Here is a 21,558-nt window from a genome sequence, read left to right as displayed (position 1 = left end):
AATTTATATGAATTTATGTTTTTTAATTCCTAATTTATTTTGTTAATTCATAAATTTGGAAAGAAAAGAAAAAAATATAATTGTAAATATATACCTAATATAATATATTTTAACTAAATCTAATATAATCTATAATTTTTTTGTTACATTAAAAGGATAAATTGCACTACTAGAGATTGATTCCTGAACCTTCCTTTCTCGATCGAACTCATATGTTACTCAGTTCTTACCACTTGAGCTATCATTCGGGGACGGGGACAATCTATAATCTAATTTTATAGTAAAAAAAAAAGGTGTTTCTTTCTCATGCAATAACTTCTAAGTGATTCATCCACCAACTTATCAGAAATAAAAAAAAAAATGGCTTAAAAACTCGATAGGCCCCTGAAATTATACCCCGTATAAAAATAAGTCCCTGAAATTTTTTTTCCGATTCCCGGTCCCTAGAAAAATTTGTTTGATCAAAATAAGTCCCTGAGCGTGTATAGCCGGAGAAGACGGTGGTTGACGACGGTGGTCATGGCGGTGCTGCGACCGGGGTGTTGGGTCGGCTTCGTCTCGTCCTCAGGAACTCAGTGGTGGTGGTCTCGTGGGCTGGGTCGTCACGGAACTCAGTGGAGTGTTTTAAACATGTTATTTCATAGTTTGTGGAAACAATGAGGAGGCAACACCCGTCTTCTCCGGCGTATACACGCTCAGGGACTTATTTTGATCAAACAAATTTTTCTAGGGACCGGGAATCGGAAAAAAAAAATTAGGGACTTATTTTCATGTCGGGGGTTCAATTTCAGGGGCCTTTGGAGCTATTAAGCCTAAAAAAATTTCAAATTAAATTATTTAAAATAGTTTAACCAAATTCAAATATTATTAGGATGTAAATAAAATACTTGTTTTTAATTAAAAATTATGTAATATGTTTAAGGCTTAATGAGAAAATAATATATAGTGATAAGCCCCTGCCGTCAACTTTCGTTAAAAAAAATATGAGTCAGCAAACGGAGCTGACATGGACCTTTGCCACCTTATCAGGTGGGCCCACAAGCTGCAGAAGTGGAAATGAGAAGAGAAATATGAAAATGTCAAATGGGGATTCGAACCCAAGACCTAGAGCATAATGGGTAACATCCTTCCCACTAGGCTAGAAGCTGCATCATTAGTACATGTGCTCTAGGTCAAAATGTCAACGGAAGTTGACGACAGGGGCTTATCACTATATATTATTTTCTCATTGGGGACTTATTCCCAAGAAATTTTTATAGGGGCTTAAACTAAAGACACCTTCTTTCCGATGAAGCAAAAAAAAAAAACTAAAGACACCTATTTTATAGGGGCCCCCAACATATTTAAGCCAAATTTTAAAATATTTTTATATAATATAATACTCAAATTGTGTTTTAATTTATTTTATTAAAAATATGCAATTAGGGTGAGAGTGGATAATTTAGAGGGATACTTTAGGAAAGAAAGATGTCATGTTTTTTTTGATAGGCCGATGTTGGTTGTTAGAAATGTTAGTAAATTAGTCCTCCTCAGGTTTCGAACCCTGGATCCTTCACCCAATTCCCCCGTCCCCTAGCTTTTACCACTTGAGCTAACCTCATGTGATAAAGTCTATTAAAAGCTAAAAGAACAATCATCAGAAGGGTTATTTTGTACATTTTAGTAAGTGTAGGGACAAAGTACACCTTTTAAAAGGTTAGGGTTTAAATCGCACGAGAGTCAAACCTCAAGATAGTAATTTACATTTTTCCCAAATAATAAATCAAAAAGATCTCACAGTTCAGTTTTCTTGCTGTTTTCTTGTATGGTTGAATGATGAATTTTTTTTTGAACCCACCAAGAATACATGTATTTTACTGCTAAGTTAAAGGACTACGGTTTAATACTCAATACACCATAAGTACAAAAATGGAACTTTTACATCAGAAAAAGAAAATAGGAAGAACACGAGTAACTAGTCAATGCCAACTTCCTGCTCGAAGCCAAGGTCGATTCCCACGGTTCCAAAGTGTCGGAATATCCCAAAACTCACGCTCCCCCTCTCCAATTCGTAACAGCACCTGTACCAGTTATCACTAATAAATCCACAAAATCTTGTTTCGAATAAAAACGTGAAGAAACAACAAGGAGGAGTGGAAAAGAAAAGAAAAAACATACCAGAGAAGAGAACGATGGAGTCAAGATGTCTTGTGCAGCTCAATAGAGGGAGCGTTGCTACTTGTGAACAAGGGTTGACACGCTCAAGAGCTTATTAGAAAAAAGCTCACTCATTTGAAGTTACTTTTTTATATTTCTTTGTAAAAAAGTTACTTATTTTTTAAGATCTTTGTTAAAAGTTGTGTTTGGCCCAACTTTGACTTAAAAGTAATTTCGAAGTTAAAAAGAAGCTGGGTCAAACACCATATGTCAATTTTGTACAACAAAATATAAGATAACATACTATTGTCGGTTTATGACCGTGAGTATGAAGGGCATATAAGAAAAAATAAAATAGCTGGAGCAACTTGTGACTTTCTCCTTGATTTGGTGAGATCCATTAAAGTGGTGGACTTTAGTTTTGCAACCTATCTCTTCTTTACATGTGAACAAACCAAACAAGAAATATCTTCAAATGGAGATTTCAAATTGCAAATTGAAAGGAAGCCCTTACATGGAAATTGGAATCAATGGTAAAGAATATAAGAAAACAAAATTTTGCAATCAAAGATATGGTTGGTCCAAATGCAACTGGATACAAAATAGATGATTATGGTAGACAGAAATTTATAGAGAATGGTGTAAGGTACTATGTGACATACCATTTTTTACTTATAACATGTGTCTTGAATCACTTCTCCATATGTTAATCTTTCCGAGCTAACTTGTATGCATTGTGCCATTGTCACTTTTCCTTCATGGGTCTGGGGATAGTGTGCCTTCTCCAGTCAAATACCATTGGCTATAGTGAATGGTAAGAACACGGAACGATGGAATGTGAAGCTACTTGCAGATGCTATCTGCTCATAGTTTGATTTCAAACTATAAAGCTGGTTGTCTATCCAAAATGTTTAAATTTCTATACAGTTAATAGGGGAACTTGATTTCTAAAATAGGTTATTATTACGCAACCAATTAGCCCAAAAACTTAAGTTGTTGGGTAAGGGTCACATCAATGGTTTTATGTTATATTCTAATAATCCTCTCACGCAAGAGCCTACTTGGGCTTGCAGCGTTGACAATGCACAGACTGGCCTACCATGTGCATAAATTCAATTTCTTTTTTTAGAAGAACTGAGGGCGGCAGGAATCAAAACTCTAGACCACTTAGTCACAGAGCGGGCCTGAGGTGTCCATGTTACAATTTGCTGATGATACAATTATAATGGGGAAAGCTTCTGTTGAGAATTTGTTTGCTGTTAAAACTATATTGCGCTGTTTTGAATTATGTGCTGGACTGAAGGTCAATTTTTTCAAGAGCAAACTGTCAGGTGTGGGTGTGGATTCTAGATTTCTGAATAGCTCCTCTTTTATGCTCCATTGTCAACAGATGCAATTTCCGTTTACCTATTTGGGTTTGCCAGTGGGGGGAAACCCGAGGAGGCTTGTGTTCTGGGATCCCGTTCTGAATAAGCTCAGGAAAAGGCTTTCTAGTTGGAAGCAGAGACACTTATCTTTTGGAGGTAGGCTGTGTTTATTAAAAGTTGTTCTCTCATCTATCCCTCTCTATTACTTGTCATTCTACAAGATGCCTGTGGGTATTCTAACAGAATGTAACAAGATCATGAGGAGGTTTCTTTGGGGGGGATTGGAGGGGGGTGGGAAGATAGCTTGGGTGGAGTGGTCTAAAATTTGTAGGCCTAAGGCGGAAGGGGGGTTGGGTGTGAAGGATCTGCGCCTATTTAATTGGGCTTTACTCGGGAAGTGGCGTTGGCGCTTATTGAAGGAAAGGAGTAGCCTTTGGTGTCGGATTTTGATTTCAAAATATAAAGATATTGTTCATCCTAATGAGTCTTACTGGTGGCGCGATCTGCACTCGGTGTGCTTTGGTGATGGGGATGGTAGGTGATTCAATGATAGTATAAGTAGAAGGGTGGGGGATGGCAAGGGGGTTTCTTTTTGGCAAGAGGATTGGACTGGCGGAGGGTCTTTGTGCAATAGGTTTCCTAGGCTGTTTATTCTTTCCTCTCATAAAGAGGCCTCAATTCATGAAGTGGGACTGTGGGATAATGGCAGTTGGGGGTGGAGGTTTGAGTGGACTAGACCATTACTTGACAGGGAGAGCTCAAGAATTGCAGAGTTGCTACTTCATATTGGTAGCTTCTCTCCAAAAGTGGGTGTTGGGGACTCGTGGTGTTGGGTAAAGGATGGGTCGGGAAGCTATAGTGTGAAATCTGCTTATGCAGAACTGCTAGGTGATTTTGGATTGGAGGAGAGGCGGGTTTTTAGGAGAATTTGGCACGCTAAGGCCCCTTCTGGTTTGCTTGCTCTAGCCTGGAGAATTATTATTGGAAGAGTTCAGACCAGATCTGATTTGGCAAGGCGAAATTCACTTCCTGCGAATGCATCTCTTGAATGTGGGCTGTGTGGATCTGTAGAGGAATGCTGCCAGCACTTGTTCTTTGATTGTCAAGTGTCTTGGAGGGTTTGGATGAAGATATATAACTGGTTAGGGATTCAAACAGCCCTTCCAAATAATGCTGAGATTCATTTTAATCTTCATGAAAATCTGTTAATGGTGAGCAAGAAGTTCTGGATGAGTATGGATTTAATTTGGATTGCAGCTGTGAGTGCTATTTGGCAGTGTCGTAATGGTGCTGTTTTTCGTGGTGAGAGCGTCGAGGTTGACCGCATAGTGGAGCTTGTGCAATTCAAGGTCTGGCTTTGGTTAAGGTCGAATGAGAGTTCTTTTGTCTCATCTTGCTTTGAATGGACAATGAACCCTGTGGAGTGCTTGAGGATGCTGCATTAGTGGTCTTCTATATTATTTGCTGTCAAGAGGAGGGAGCAAGTGAAGGTGTTGTTGGGTATCATCTAGTGTTGCTGCTGTTAGAATGATACCATGACCTACCTAGTGGTATAGATTGGGGTTATTTTTATGTATCTGAGGAGTGGTTCTTGGTTTTGGAGTTTCTTAGTTCTGGTTTTAACTCCCCTGTTTTCTTGTATTTTATTTCTCTATATGTATTGGGATTGAAGTACCCCTTGTACTTCCTTCTAATAAATTTTGGCTTATAAAAAAAAACAGAGACTCTGACATCATATTAAACAATCAATTATCCCAAAAGCATAAGCTATTGGGTAAAGCTCACATCAATGGTTTTATATTATATTCTAACCGTTTGTTCAAATCTAAGTGACCACATGACATGGTAAACGTGAGCTTGTTGGGTCAAGAGTTAAAATTTGTTGCTAAAGCCATTTAATCCTTTTTGGTGTTCTTTGATTATACAGAAAGGTCAATATATAGTTTTTTATGAAGTGTTTTTATTCAATCAACTTGATGCTTATGAATCCAAAGCCGTAAGAGGACGTACTATATTTCACCACATACGTTAATCATTCGAAAGCTCTAGCAGAATGAAAGAATTAAGGAAAATGGTAGACATCTGAGGACTTAAAAATACCTGAAGGATACATAAATCTCATGCAGAGTGACGAAGAAACATGATGCGTGAAGCTTCTAGATCTTCTAGATAGTGGGTTTTGGTCCCTTCTAGCTCTGAATGTGGGTTTGGGTCATTTTAGCCTCAATCGTGGGTTCGAACATTGAATTATAACATGTGCTTCAAAAGTGTCTCGAGAACCCCTACTCCTCGTAGCTCGAGGTAAAAGCAACTAAGTGTTGGGACTTTGATGAAGGTCGTATTTCACATGAGCCATGATGGGAAAATTGTCTAAATGTAGGGATCTCTCAAAACCCCCTCATGACTTCGAATAGGTCGTCGAACTAGTGTACTTCAAGGTCCCTTGATGCTCGATCTTCCTTTTCATTCTAAACATCTCTTCAAGCCCTCTAACTATGAAATTTCAGTATTAACGTACCCACACACAAAGTTTTCTCCTCTCATATGAAAAGAAAAGATGAGAGGTTATATTATATAATTTGACCAAATTACCCTCATTATCTTTTTTATTAAGGGTACTATGTCATTTTTGAAACGACAATTTTTATTTCCTCTCATTGCTCTTTTCACTTTGTCTTCAACCAAACTTAAAAATCAAAACACATTATGCTTTATTTTCTTTATTATTCCCTTCTTTCTTTTCATTTTATTTGACCAAATTTTATTTATTATTCCCTTTCTTTCTTATCATAACACATTATGCTTTAGGGTATGGACATATCATTATTGATTGTGAAATAAAATTTTTGAGTAAAGCTTGAAGCTTTTTACTTTTACATAGAGAAAAAAAAAATTACTATTTAAATATAAGATCTTATACAAAGTTTACTACTATCACAAGTTTAAGAAGCTTAAGAGAAGTTATTTCACTTATTCCATCAATATATTATTTCGCATTAGGTATAATGATCGCTAGACATACATTTTCCAACGACATTTTTTGAATATTTCACTTTTGCAGGGTTCTTTTTTTTTTTTGAAAGTAAACATGAAATATATTAAACGCCAACTGGCTCAAGGTTTATTACATCAGCATCAAGCAACGGGAACGCGGCTAAAGGAACCTCTTCCACCCAAACCATATTGGCATAAGTGTCCGCGTTCCGAGCCAAAAAATCAGCAACGGCATTACCCGTACGACGGACAAAACAAAGAGAAACAAACTCAAAAGCAGAAATTAACAAACGACAATCTCAAATAAGAATACTCAAATAAGACCGATCCTCCTCAATCATCCTCCAAGCGTTAAAGAGATTCAAGCAATCCGTCTCTAAGATAATCCGACGAAATCCCAAATCAATTGCTAACTGCATCGTCCATCGCATAGCCATAGCTTCCGCCAAAAGAGGGGAGCTAATAGGGACAGGAAAAGAGCATGCTGCAGCCATGGCCTCGCCCTCTGAGTTGCGAGCAACCATGCCAAGGCCCGCGGTGCCACCCCCTCGGAAAGAGGCATCAAAATTGCACTTTATGGTACCTGGTTGTGGCCTCCTCCACCGTGCTGGCCTGGAACCCGTCCGTGGACCACCGTCGCTCTTTTGAGACGCACTATTCATGGCAGCAACGCGTTGGAGGACACCGGTGACAGAGAAAGTGCGCTGTTGGAACTGCACCTGGTTTCTGGCCTCCCATATTGGCCTTGGCATGGTTGCTCGCAACTCAGAGGGCGAGGCAATGGCTGCAGCATGCTCTTTTCCTGTCCCTATTAGCTCCCCTCTTTTGGCGGAAGCTATGGCTATGCGATGGACGATGCAGTTAGCAATTGATTTGGGATTTCGTCGGATTATCTTAGAGACGGATTGCTTGAATCTCTTTAACGCATGGAGGATGATTGAGGAGGATCGGTCTTATTTGAGTATTCTTATTAGAGATTGTCGTTTGTTAATTTCTGCTTTTTTTGCAGGGTTCATAACGACCTGTTGTGTGAGTAAACCGCCACAAAGTGATATATTCATAACCCTTATTATTTTATTACACTTCAATTTTTTTTCAATACATCGGAAAACTATTACACTTCAATTACATCATTATAATCTAAGAATTATAGCAGATACAAATTAAAATACTTGACCTAAGGTATTACCTTATCTGTGGAAGTTATTTAGACCAAACTAAACATTCAAGGAGTGGCATTTGGGTTCTCCATGATCTGAATAGATTGCTTGGAAGTCGCTGACAAGAATGATACAACAATAGGTTTTACCTTCTCAGTGGTTTTGATTATCACCAAAAATAGCACTCGAAACAGAACAATCATGGCCAGCAAGATTCCAAGATCAACCCATTTTGAGTAACTCATATTCACTTGATATGCATTTCTCAGAATCTCTTCACCACTAATGTAATTGGATGGTGAGCCACCACCACCAATTTCAATATTTGTAGCAAATTTTAGTCCTTTAAACTCGTTTTTGAACATTCCTTGGTATGCATACCTATGGAAGGCAACATAGTGCAATGGATATCTCCAAAATGGCTTAGGAAGATCATTTGGCAATCTGAAGAACCCTCCACCTAAGATCATGATTCCTTGAATTCCAGAACCAGTTATGATACCCATTAGAAAGTTTGGAACAATGCTTGCAACTGTCATCATAAGGCTCTCTACTATCATTAGACAAGAAAACAGAACAAAAAAAAATACAGAAAGTGTTCATATCCTTTCGGAAGACCAGGAGGGTAATAAGTTATAACTCCATGAATTATTGTAATCAGCAACAAGTATGGGATGGATGAAAAGGTGTTCCCAATTACATATGCAGTAACACCATAATGCCCATTTAGTCTTTCACGTTCAAATACCTATATCAATAATTGGAAACAAAAAATTAAATAAATAATAATAATAATTGACTACATGTATTTGCAAAATTGAGAAAAAAAAAGGTTTGAAACTTTGAATTGCCTTCATTTCTTCCACAAAGGAAGGGAATCCACCAATGGTCATCAAAGTTATGAATGAAGACACGAACATGATGAGTGAAACTCTATCCTGAAATAACCAAAAGTGACTGTAGAATTAGAAGACATTAGGTAAACCGATAATCAATTGAAGCAGTGTAGCTTATTAGGTAAGTCATACTGTATTACTTTCCCACTGTTACCTTAATTGAACCATTTGTTGTACCAAGATCATAGAAGACAGTGGCTATACTTAAACCCAATGCAATATATACGACAAGGCGGAACCAGTAGTAGCCTAGATCACGAAACATGTTGACAGATGATCTTTTGGTAAGAACTAAGCATTGATTAAGGAAGCCAGCATGCTCTCTCCTCGTGTATGTTGGATTGGAATCCTGAAAATCCATAATAGTTTGATGTTAACTTTGGATCATATTTAGATTTAGGTATTTGCTATAAGATCTTGTTAGCCATAGAGGATACCTTTTCCGATAGTATTATTGCTACTTCATTTTGAACTTCTTGGTTCCAATTAGATGATTTATATGAGCTAAGAAGGATATGGATTGCTTCTGTTGTGGGTATTGTTCTAGTCCCAGCTAAACCTACCTCAATGTCCTGAAAAAAAAGGTACTTTAATATGATTTTGACTAGTATTATTGACTACTATGCATGTGTTTGGATATATATTAATACTGGTGCAAACTGATGCTAGCACACACTTTAAATAAATGTAAATGGAAATGCGTTCATGTTTCACTTATATCCAAACAAACTATTATGTTGAGTATGTTGCATTTGCATATAAGAATATAATGAAATCTTGAAGAAAGCATGAATGCATATGGTCAGCTTACCTGCTCAAAATCCTTGTTTATAGTTTTAAGTAAATGATCAGATGGATTCTGGAGGGTAGGACAAGGAAAACCATTTGAAGCAAAAAACTACATTAAAATGAAAGCAGAGTTAGAAGTGCAACATCATAGTGAGAAAGGAAGATAAAAATTTCTGATGGTGGAAAATGAAAATGGATTCTCTGAAGTCGAGAATCCCGGTTTTTATGCAGTCAAAAAATTTAAACCATTCGATCTTGACCAAACAACTTAAATTTTAAGACATGTTTACCGTCCTATATACATCAGAAATAGGAGCCAGCCGATCTTAACTGTACAATTCAAATATCACGAATGCGTGAATGTAGGGTATTCCTCCGAGTAACCCAATTCCCAAAAATATGGGGCTAGTTCCTAACCTCAGATGCAGCAGAAGCAGGTCCAATGGCTCAATAGTTCCTCTGATGTTGGACACGGTATAATTTCATGATCAATAGGAGCAGCTGGAATAAGGGAAGCCATTATTGAATACAATGGCTCAGTATTGATTTTGCATGATGTCAAGAGCCATATATATAGATTATTTCGTGGGAAGATTTTTCTGCATGCATTCACATTTTCTTTTACATGCAATAGATTTTTATTGAATAATGTTTCACAAAAGGATGAGACAAAAAATTATTTGACCAAATATATATATATATATATATATAAGAATTTTTTTATGAGAAAGTAAAAGAGATGTATGTGTAAAATAAGGTGACATAAGGTGGAAATAGACTGAGCTAACTGTTGACATAATCAGTAAAACAGATTGAGTAAAATAACTTTCAAATTTAATTTTAGCATATTCTCTATTGTAGACAAGATATTTTCTGTTTTGTATTTGTAATTCAAAATACTCTATTTATACTCATGTAATCTGCACATATTGGAATAAGATAACATTTCTATTGTTCATCTCCTTTTTCTATATGGTATCAGACTTCTCGCTAGCTTAATCGCTTTCATCGATCCTTCATGGCTCCCACTACACGTACATGTACTTCCTCTGATCTTGTTGAATTCAACTTTACCCCTAGCCTACCCATCAAACTGAATTTGACAAACTACCTTATCTAGCATAAGCAAATCACTCATCTTCTTGAAGCTAATAACCTCCAAGGTTATGTCACTGGAACTACTCAATGCCCTGATGAAAAGGTTAGGACTGGCGCCGATGCAACTAGTGGTTGTTTTACATGGTATCAGAGCATCTATGACCGAGAGGTCTAGAGTTCGATCCTTGCTCCCTCACTTTCTAATTATAAAGTGGAACTTAATTAAGCACATGGTGGGTGGGCCTGTGCATTTATCCACGCTTCAAGCCCAAAGGGCTCTTGCGTGAGGGGGCGTGTTAGAATATAATATAAAACCATTAAAGTGGACCTTACCCAATAACTTAAGCTTTTGGGATAAAGTGGTTGTTTGACACTAACCTCAATTTTACATAAATAGGCTAAGTAGTTGATAAAATTCAACGAGTGAGTAATCAATTTGGTCCTTGAAGTTATAGTGTTTGTCATTTTTGCACCTCTGGAAGCCCGTGAAATTGTAAAATGTGAGACACGTTAGACCTTTTGGAGGTTTTTTGTTCGTCTCTAGTTAACGGTTATCTCATGTCACGTTATGTGTCACATGAGTGTCAATTTGGTCCCTGATGTTGTGTATGTAATATCAACTTAGTCCATAAGTTGAAAATATCTCTCTCTTTCTCTCTGGTCAGAACGAGACTGGTGAGCTTTTCCGGAGCCAAGATATGTTTGTCGGGATTTGTGGAAGTGAGAATTACCCTATACAAGAAGGAAGTCGCAGCCAGGTTGAAACCACACTATACTTAGGATTAAATGCTAGGACGGTCGTCCCTCAACCGTTTTGGAGAATTAATTTTGGTTCGGCATCGCGACATACTAGGACGGTCATCCCTTGTTTTATTTTTCTGTTTGATGATGAAAAAGGAAAATGAAGGGAAAGTCGGGTAATCCACCTTCCTCAAAACGATACTAATGTTGTGTATCAAAGGTGAGTAAGTCTCACATTAGAAGTAAGAATAACTTCGAGCGGTTTATAAGTGAGAACACTCATACACCTAATGCTTTAAAGTTTTGAGTGAAAGATATGGTGTCCAACTCACTTGTGGTTGCTTTTTAGCCAAATGTGGAGTTTTATCCTCCTAGTTTTAAATCATCTCCTCTGTTTGGCCCAACAGTGGTATCAGAACTGATGGTTGTTTGGCCAGACTCCTTGTGTCGAAATTCTTCCTGACAATGTTGTGACCAGGTGGCGAGCTCTCGTTAATCAGCCAAACGACGGTGCAAGTACTTAGAGGGCCAAGTATTTGAAGGCTTCCGCTTTCATTTGAGATGGATTTACACTTAAGGGAAAGATTGTTGTGTATCAAGTGTGAATAAATCTCACATTGGAAGATAAGAATAATTTTGAGCGGTTTATAAGTAAGAAGACTCATACTCCTAATACCTTGAGGTTTTGGATGAAAAATATGATGTTCAACTCACTTGTGATTTGCTCTTTAGCACAATGTGGAGTTTTATCCCCAATTTTAAATCATATCCTCTATTTCCCAACAACTAACACTTGTTAACAAATACATAAATGTTTTTGGTGAAAATTTTGAGAAAATCGAAGTTATAAATAGACTAGGACTTGCAACAAACCTTCTTTTGTTTGTTTCTGGCACAAATCACAACCACGTTCCTCATTCTTATAAGGAAAAAATGTCAAATTAGTTTTTAAGAAAATATTTTTTATAATTTTCGAATGGTAGAAATTATAATAAAGAACTTAATGAATGTTTCTTTATTAAATCTTTAGGTGAATGTACTAAATTATTAAAATATTTGGGACACGAATTATATTGACAGAAATACTAATTAGAAAAAAAAAACTCAACTAAATAATTTTTTTTTGAAAGTAAACTCAAATAAATATCAAACATTACTGAACTTTTTATTAAAAAGATTATCTGATTCTCCCTTCATGTCACACTCACTTGTCTAACATAGTAACATTACAAAGAACCACAAAGATATGTTGCCGGTAATGCATAAGCATACCTGTGGAGGAATTAACGCTCTCCAATGAAGAAATAGACCAATTTCAAACTTGTATTTAATTGCCCAATCTTAATTAATGATTCGAGGTTGGTACATGCATGCATACATTCACATCACAGTAGCAATGTTATTGACGTAAACCAGCTTTTTTTTTTGGTCAATTACGTAAACCAGCTTTGATTCATCAAAATTGATATTATACTCCATCACAGTAGCAACTTTCTTCCAAGACCCAACAGTCATGCCAAAAATTTGTTATGTGTCTCAAAAACTGCTATAAAGTTTGTTTTATGTATATTTGTTAGCAATTTTTTCTTTTGAATTTTTTCTATAAATTTCTCGAATATATATAAAATTATATTAATATTTTACCTGTTCCACAAAGATTATTATTTTAGTATCACTTCATATTTTTCAAAATATTTATTGTTTTATAAAATTAAGACATTTTTTTCTAATTTTTTTCATTTATACTCACATTTAATAATCATTCTCTCACTTATCACATTTCTTTTGATAAATATCTCACTTATCACTCTCATTTTATAAAATGTTTGTTGTTTATTTGATTGCTATGCAGTTTCTCTGTTTAGGACCTACATTTTATGGATTTGATTATTTCACATTTCTGGGTGGATCACATTTGAAAGGAAAATGACACAGCAGGTGCAAACAAGCAGTTAATAAATCCAATGTTTTGAAACAAACAGAGAACCAGTGAAATCAACAAAATAAAGAAAAGGGTACCAGGTTGAAGAAAACAAATTCCAGAGCTCCTGGATCCTTTTCCTTTCTCCTTCCTTTGCTGTTTTGCTTTCAGTTTCAACACCCCAACAATGCTCAAGATGCACATCAAATTCACAAATCTTTTACTCAACAAATTAAACAAAGTTTATATATGCACTCAAAGGATGAAGATCTAAGAATGTGACCATCACATGCACTGTTTAACATCCTCCTCCTCTCTCTTTTTGTCATTTCTTTCAATCTATGTCACATGATGGCCTTGAGCCATGAGCCTCGCTTGATAGCGGCAAGAAACAAGGGCGGATCCATTGTATTTTACAATTTCTTAATTCTTAATACTGTGTGTATATGCTTACTAAGAGCCTCCACAATATTAGTCTCAATTTTAACTTTTTCAACTAGTTCCCTTAAACTCTAGTAGAATCTACATCTTGAAACAATGTTTAATACCTTCTCTGATTCCAGTGTTGTATTCTACGACTTGCACTACTCAATTAATGTCTACCTGAATAGAAAACTTATTCATTTATTCAATTTAATAATTTTTTTGGCACCAATTCAATTTAATAAGTTTTAACTTGTGTCTGTAAATTTAAAATTTATTTGTTAGCCAAATATTTTTTTTCGTGTTTTGATGAATGTAAATCCATTCATATTTTTGCTAAGTAATCGAAATGGTTACTACTTCCTATTTTATTTTCCTTAGAGTCCTCGAATACTATTTAGAATACTCATTTAGGCATTTTCAAAATAACACACACAAACTTTTTTCACTAAAGAAATTAACACATAAATAAGCTCCAAATAAAGTTTTTCTTTTTTATTTTCCTCTTTTTGGCCCAAAATCCTTTTCTCTATACTCATCCAAAAGCCATTTCAACAAGGTTAACTTTGAAAACCTTTTCCTATTGTTTCAAGCTTGAACAGGCATAAAAGTTCAAATATTTTTTCATAAGGATTTCAAAACCTAACTTCTCTAGTCTCAAATCAATTTATCAAGCACACAACTTAAGCTTTAAAAAGTGACTCTTTTTGTTATAGGAAAATGTTATAAGTTGTTAGTAATGTTGGTAAATTTGTCCTCCTCATGATTCGAACTTTGAACCCTTCACCCTTTACTCTCTCAAACCCCTCTCTAACTCTTACTACTTGAGTTAACTTTCAGCCCGAAGACTCTTGACCCTAAAAAAAAATCTCATAATGCACTCGGTCTCTTCTCTTTGAAAGCTAAATAAAGATTTTTCTTCTAAACTAACTAGCACACAAATAAGAGATAAACAATTTATATGGAAAAACTATTCTCATGCAAGCTCAAAATCACTTTTAGGCAAAAAGACTCTTCCACAACAAATCAACTTTCTAGAAAACCCAATACGTCATCTGAAAGTTCTACTCACCCACAACAACTTTTGTAAAGGGCTTAACCTCAAAAGATTAAAACTTCATAATTAAAATTCCATAAGATATGTGTGATAACCCTTATTATTTTATTACACATCAATTACATCATGATAATCCAAGCATTATAGCAGATACAAAATACTTCACCTAAGAGTTCATCTTGTCTTGTGGAAGTAATGTAGGCCAAGCTACAAATTCAACGGAGTGACATTTGGGTTCTCCATGATCTGAATCGATTTCTTGGGAGGGGCTGATAAGAATGATGCAACAATGGGTTTTACCTTCTTAGTGGTTTTGACTATCACCAAAAATAGCACTCGAGACAGAACGATCATGGCCAACAAGATTCCAAGATCAACCCATTTTGAGTGACTCAAGTCGACTTGCCATTCATTTCTCAGAATCTCTTCACCACTAATGTAATTTGATGATGAGCCACCCCCACATACTTCATTATTTGTAGCAAACTTTAGTCCTTCAAACTCGTTTTTGAACATTCCTTGGTATGCATACCTATGGAAGGCAACATAGTGCAATGGATATCTCCAAAATGGCTTTGGAAGATCATTTGGCAATTTGAAGAATCCTCCCCCCAATATCATGATTCCTTGAATTCCAACACCAGTTATGATACCCATTAGAAAGTTTGGAACAATACTTGCAACTACCATCATAAGGCTCTCTACTATCATTAGACAAGAAAACAGAACACAGAGAAAATACAAAAAGTGCACATATCCTTTCTGAAGACCAGGAGGGTAATAAGTAATAACTCCAGGAATAATTGTAACCAGCAACAAGTATGGGATGGATGAAAAAGTGTTCCCAATAACATATGCAGTGACACCATAATGCCCATTTAGTCTTTCACGTTCAAATACCTGGATCAATAATAGGAAACAAAAAATTAAATAATAATAAGAGAAAAGTTTGAAACTTTGAATTGCCTTCATGTCTTCCACATAGGAAGGGAATCCACCAATGGTCATCATAGTTATGAATGTAGACACAAACATAAGGAGTGAAATTCTATCCTGAAATTACCAAAAGTGACTGCAGAGTTAGGAGACATTATCTAAAGTAATAATCAATTGAAGTGGTGTAGATTATTAGATGAGTCATACTATATTATTTTCCACTGTTACCTTAATTGAACCATATGTTGTACCAAGATCATAGAAGACAGTGGCTAAACTTGTAGCCAATGCAATATATACGGCAAGGCGTAACCAGTAATAACCTAGATCGCGAAACATATTGACAGATGATCTTTTGGTAAGAACTAAGCATTGATTAAGGAAGTCAGCATGCTTTCTCCTCTTGTTTGTTGGATTGGTGTCCTGAAAATCCATAATAATTTGATGTTAAAATTTCATTATTAACTTTGGATCATATTTAGATTTAGGTATTTGCTATAAGACCTTGTTAGCCATAGAGGATACCTTTTCAGATAGTATTGCTACTTCATTTTGAACTTCATGGTTCCATTTGGATGATTTATATGAGCTCAGAAGGATATGGATTGCTTCTTCTGTGGGTATTGTTCTAGTCCCAGCAAAACCCACCTCAATATCCTGAAATAAAAAAGGTACTTTAATATGATTTTGATTAGTTTTGTTGACTACTATGCATGTGTTTGGATACATATTAATACTGGTGCAAACTGATGCTAGGTGCTAGCACACACTTTAAATAAATGTGAATGGAACCGTTCTTATGATGTAGGATGAGAGTCCATTCATGTTTCACTTATATCCAAACATACACTATTATGTTGAGTATGTTGCATTTGCATATAAGAATATAATGAAATCATGAAGAAAACATGAATACATATGGTCAGCTTACCTGCTCAAAATCTTTGTTTATAGTTTTAAGTAAATGATCAGATGGATTCTGAAGGGTAGGACAAGGAAAACCATTTGACGCGAAAAACTGCATTAAAATGAACGCAGAGTTAGAAGTTGAAAATCATAGTTAGAAACAAAGATAAAAATTTCTGATGATGGAAAATTGAAATGGATTCCCTGAAGTTGAGATTCCCGACGTTCATGTAGTCAATGGATCTAAATCTTTCGATCTTGACCGAACGAATTAAATTTTAAGACATGTTTGTCGTCCTATCTAGATGAAAAATAGGAGCCAACAGATCTTAATTGTAAAATTCAAATATCGTGAATGCGTGAATGTAGGGTATTCCTGACTGCAAGTAACCCAAATCCCTGAAAAATGGGGCTAGTTCCTAACCTCAGATGCAGCAGAAGCAGGTCCAAAATAAACTGTACTCCCAAAAGATAGAAGGAAAAGGTTATGGAAGAGTTGAAAAACTTCAGAACTAGGCTGATGAATTGAGGCAATAATAGTCCTCTGAATGCCATCTTTTTTATCCAGTGTGGAAATTCTTTTCATGACATAGTAGGAAGCTGCACTATCCAATCCACTAGTTGGTTCATCCAGAAACAGAAGTTTAGGGCGAGTTAGGATCTCTATGCAAATGCTCACTCGCCTTTTCTGACCGCCGCTAATGCCTTTAATTCCCCAACCTCCAATTCTTGTGTTGACGACATCTTGGAGACCCATTTCTCTGATTGTGAACTCTGCTCTCTCTTTCTTCTCTTCCTTGGAAAGGGTATCAGGCAACTGAAGTTTTGCTGAATAATGAACTGCTTCTCTAACTGTTAAGGTTGTCATTAAGGTATCATCTTGTGTCACATATGCCTGTGGTCACAATCACATAGATTCATATAAGAAATAGTTAATTGATCATTCATATGGCTACTCTCAGTTTGTTTTTTGTTGAAGAATTTACAATCTGTATACCGAGGTTCCATAAGCCAGAGCTTGTTTGTTACCATTGACCAGAATCTCCCCTGTTTGTTTTGTTTTGGAGCTTAATCTACCTGAAATGTATATGAATTCATATCATCATCATTTAATTTGGAATCTGATGAAGAATTATATTAAACTAGCATTATTAGAAAGAATAAGTGTTTTTCCCTCTCAGATTTTAGTATTTTACACACAAGACCTTTTTTTTGATAAATGAATCTAGGTAATTGTTTTTCTCAACTCCCTCTCATCTAGTTCCATCTCCCCCCTTTTAAGTGGTTAACATTTGACTTTCAAATGCGTATAAGAAAGGGAAGTAGAACTAAATGAGAGAGGTGTTTGGGAGAGTCACAGCGAGGATGCATGGGGCAAGGTCGAGAGGAAACACCAAGGAGATCTTGGACACCACATCTTAACCCAAAACCTTAAGGCATTAGGTTTATGGGTCCATCTCCTTATAAACTCTCTCTGGCATTAGGTTTATGGGTTCATCTCCTTATAAACTCTCCCTCTTACCTTGACTTCTCCGATGTGTGACTTGATTTTAATACTTGATTCCAACAAAAGGGATGAGAATAACGATTACCATAAATCTATTACCGGGATCGGAGAGCTTTTCCCCCCCTTCCGCCCGACTCTTTGGTCTTAAGAATGCTGGTTTTAAGAATGAGTGATTGCCCTTCTCCGACTCTTACTGTCCAACCTGAGAGCGGATAGCTAATGCGTTCCGCTTTTTGAACAGGGTTCTATGGTCGGTCCGCGACCCCTGGATGCAACTAAGTGGAGGTCCGAACCGACTGATGTTGAAGAATCAGCGGATGAGTTGTGGTTAGGGGTGAAATGCCACTCGAAACCAGAGCTAGCTGGTTCTCCCCGAAATGCGTTGAGGAATACATTTTTGGACAATGATGTTTGTGGAATTTTGTAATTAGACGTCAACATAGTATGTCCTACGACACTTGTACTAGGGGACCTGCCCCTGAATTATGGACGTGTGATTTAACTTTACTTCCCATCTGTATGTTGATTCAACCATATTATTTACTGTTATTTAAGGTGCGTTTCAAATTCTCCACCACACGATTTGATTGGTGTAAATAGGTGATATATACGTATTTAAAAAAGAAAAAACGCGAGAGAATATGAAAATGTTTAATGAATGTTGATAAAGTACTCTTATTTCATTCGTGCATGGCGCGAGACCAATACTAGTAAGATAATAAAAGTGGTTTTTCAAAATAACCAGATTTCAGCTTTCTTAAAATAATGATTTTTTGTTTTCCATTGAAGAAAAAAATAATGACTTTTTTCAAAAAATTGAAACAGACATTGGAAATTAAAAATAAAGTTTTTTATGTTAAAAAGTAATATAAATAAGTAAAAAAACTGAAATAAACACACTCTTAATATTTTAAAGAAATTCATTAAACTTATTATTATTAGAAAAACATATGCCATGAAGTTTTGAAAACAAAAGATTCATTTTCGAATTCAAGTAACAATATTTTAGTGGATTGTGTTTGAATTCCATTCTAAGGCAGCAGACCTTTGTTGTGCTTCTAGATCCTCATGTGGACTTGGAACCCTTTCCCCTTGCTGATGTGTTAGGGACTGCTGTGGTTTTCTTTGTTGTGCTGCTGATGTGCTTTATCTTTTAACTCTTTTACCAAAAAGATAACAATTTTATAATATTACTAATTTTTTAAGAAATTATAAAGTAATTTTCTTTGCATACACCCCTTACTCCTATAAACTTCTTCTGCCAAAAGCAAGCCCCTATAAATTTCTCCTCAATTTTATAGTGTTTTTTTACTTCCCAAAACATAAAACTTAGAAAGTTTTTTACTTTGGATTTTTGCTTTATTTATTGTAGATCAAAATCAAGAAAAACATATTTCACAAGTTAAAAATATGTCTATAGAAATCAATTTAAAAATATTGGTAAATGTATGGCGTTAGATTGTTGCGGGTGTTTGTTTTCATTTGTTATCTATAGTTTGGTGTGCTCATTTTCCTACTCTAGGTTTTTATCCCAATTGTGTTTTTCCTAGAGAGGTTTTAATGAGGCACCTACTGTAGGTGAAGTATGGGGTTTTATTTTGGTTTATGAGAGTGTTGTTGTCATGGAGACTTTCATTATTAATAAAGTATTCCTTTTTGCTGTAAAAAAATAAAGAAAATATTATAAATAATATGTATTAAATATTAGTTGTAAGATTTCTGATGAAGAAAAAAAAATTAGTTGTAGAAATATGGTTTATGAATGAGTGAACCAATTTTTAAAACTGTACACCATAGAACAATTAATTAGAAAGATTCAGATATGCAGGGAATAGGACCAATTTACAGGATATGAAGCACGAACACATTTCATATATGGAGTGTCTTGGTGTCGGACACCAACATCCGTAAGACACCTACATGACATGTGTCAGACACTTTTTCACGGTGTGATTAAAAAAGTACTTTTTGCAGCTTGGACACTTGAGCTGACATTTCTTCTTGGTTTGACACCTCTAGGACACTTGTATTTTAAAAAAAACATATAATGTTTAAGAATGAAGCATGAAAGAAATTGCTATTTTATCACTTGAATAACCAGAATCAAAGACGTTTTCAATGATGATGATCAATAAGGGAGTGAAAACCAGTAGATAAATTAGCTCTTTTGGTTTACAAGTTATCCTTTTTAGAAAGAAAACATCAAAGCAATTTCAAAAGCTTTATGGGAAGAGCTTCATAAAAATATATCAACATATATATATTTGGTGTGCGGTGTGCCTATGTCTTACTTTTTGAATTTGAGCCGTGTTAGGATACTAATATTGTGTCGTGCCCGTGTCAAGAGTCCGGAATGCATAGGCAACTGCTGATTGCAAACATGATTATTTAAATGTATATTATACCTGCTAAAGCATCAAGAAGTGTAGATTTTCCACAACCAGAGGGTCCCATGATAGCCAAGAGCTGGCCTGGCTTGGCATAGCCAGTTAGACCCTGAAGAATTGGTTTGCTTCCATGCTTTACCATGGAGGCACTCACCCATAGATCCTTCCAAGTCAAGCAGATTCCCTTCTCTTTCTTCTCATTATCCTTCCATGGGGCTTCAATATCTAGGACAGTTTGCTGGAGTATTGATGTTGGACACGGTTTAATTTCATAATCAATAGGAGCAGGTGGAATAAGGGAAGCCATTATTTAATACAATAGCTCAGTACTGATTTTGCCTGAAGTCAAGAGCCATATATATAGATTATTTCGTGTGAAGATTTTTATGCATGCATTCACATTTTTCTTTTACATGCAATATATAGATTTTTATTGAATAATGTTTCACAAAAGGACGAGCCTTAGGAAAAGAGTAAAAAAAAATAAAAGATATTATGAGAAACTAAAAGAGATGTAAGTGTAAAATTTAAGCTGACATAAGGTAGAAATAGCTTGGCTACTGGCTAGCCTCGATTTTATATAAATACGCTAAGTCTGTTGACAAAATTAAAAGAGTAAATATTTTATTTGGTCCTTGAAGTTGTAGGCGTTTGTCATTTTCATTCTTAAATTTATAAAATAGCAATGGAAGTCTCTAAAGTTGTAAACTGTGAGTCATGTTAATTGGAGGTTTTTTGTTCGTCCCTGGTTAACAGTAATCCCATTTCATATTATGTGTCACATGGGTGTCAATTTGGTCTCTGACGTTGGTGTATGTAATATCAACTTAGTCTTTGTGTTGAAAATTTAAATATCTCTCTCTCTTCCTCTGTCTCTCCCACCACCACCACCACCCTCTGCCTTTCCCACCACGACCTCCAATTCATCTTGGTTTCCTTCTTTGAGTCTATTGAAAACTTCTTCTCCGTCTGCGATCAAATCCCTTAGTGCGACCGAGATGTCATCACTGTATAACCCCTCTCTTCCTTTCCTTTTTTTTCTTTCTCCTATCAATCTCATATCCATGCTTTTGTTCCTTTGCAAAACTTTTTTGTTTATTTTTTCTGTATTACAAATCTGTTTCGGTCGACTATAAACGTCATAGGACCCGAGGACACCGTGACCGGCTCCACATGTTATGCTCTTAAGCAGACAGTGTGCGACCGATCAAATTGACATGATCCAGGAATTGGCTACCTC

At 35.8% G+C, this 21,558-nt stretch overlaps 1 protein-coding gene and 1 pseudogene across 4 annotated transcripts; both read right to left on the bottom strand.

Annotated features, from left to right (window-relative positions):
• Positions 1-7,551: 7,551 nt before the first annotated feature.
• LOC130712153 (ABC transporter G family member 1-like) lies at positions 7,552-10,431 on the bottom strand (annotated as a pseudogene).
• A 4,200-nt stretch (positions 10,432-14,631) lies between these two features.
• On the bottom strand, positions 14,632-20,712 carry LOC130710133 (ABC transporter G family member 1-like). Of its 4 annotated transcripts, none has more exons than XM_057559287.1 (7): positions 20,337-20,709; positions 17,422-17,501; positions 16,849-17,319; positions 16,450-16,536; positions 16,044-16,175; positions 15,747-15,941; positions 14,632-15,635 (listed from the first exon to the last, which is right to left on the bottom strand). In XM_057559287.1, the coding sequence occupies exons 1-7, from the start codon at positions 20,623-20,625 to the stop codon at positions 14,790-14,792; spliced, it is 2,100 nt and encodes a 699-aa protein (XP_057415270.1). In that variant the 5' UTR covers positions 20,626-20,709; the 3' UTR covers positions 14,632-14,789. The 4 variants fall into 4 exon arrangements, with proteins under 4 accessions (XP_057415270.1, XP_057415272.1, XP_057415273.1 ...); XM_057559289.1 differs by having other exon boundaries at positions 14,632-15,482; positions 20,337-20,707; XM_057559290.1 differs by having other exon boundaries at positions 17,411-17,501; positions 20,337-20,351.
• Between the last annotated feature and the right edge of the window lie 846 nt (positions 20,713-21,558).

This window comes from Lotus japonicus, chromosome 4 (genome assembly GCF_012489685.1).
Source record: "Lotus japonicus ecotype B-129 chromosome 4, LjGifu_v1.2".
Lineage (NCBI taxonomy): Eukaryota > Viridiplantae > Streptophyta > Magnoliopsida > Fabales > Fabaceae > Lotus > Lotus japonicus.
Note: the sequence above shows the minus strand (reverse complement) of the source record. Positions and strands in the feature narration are given on the sequence as shown.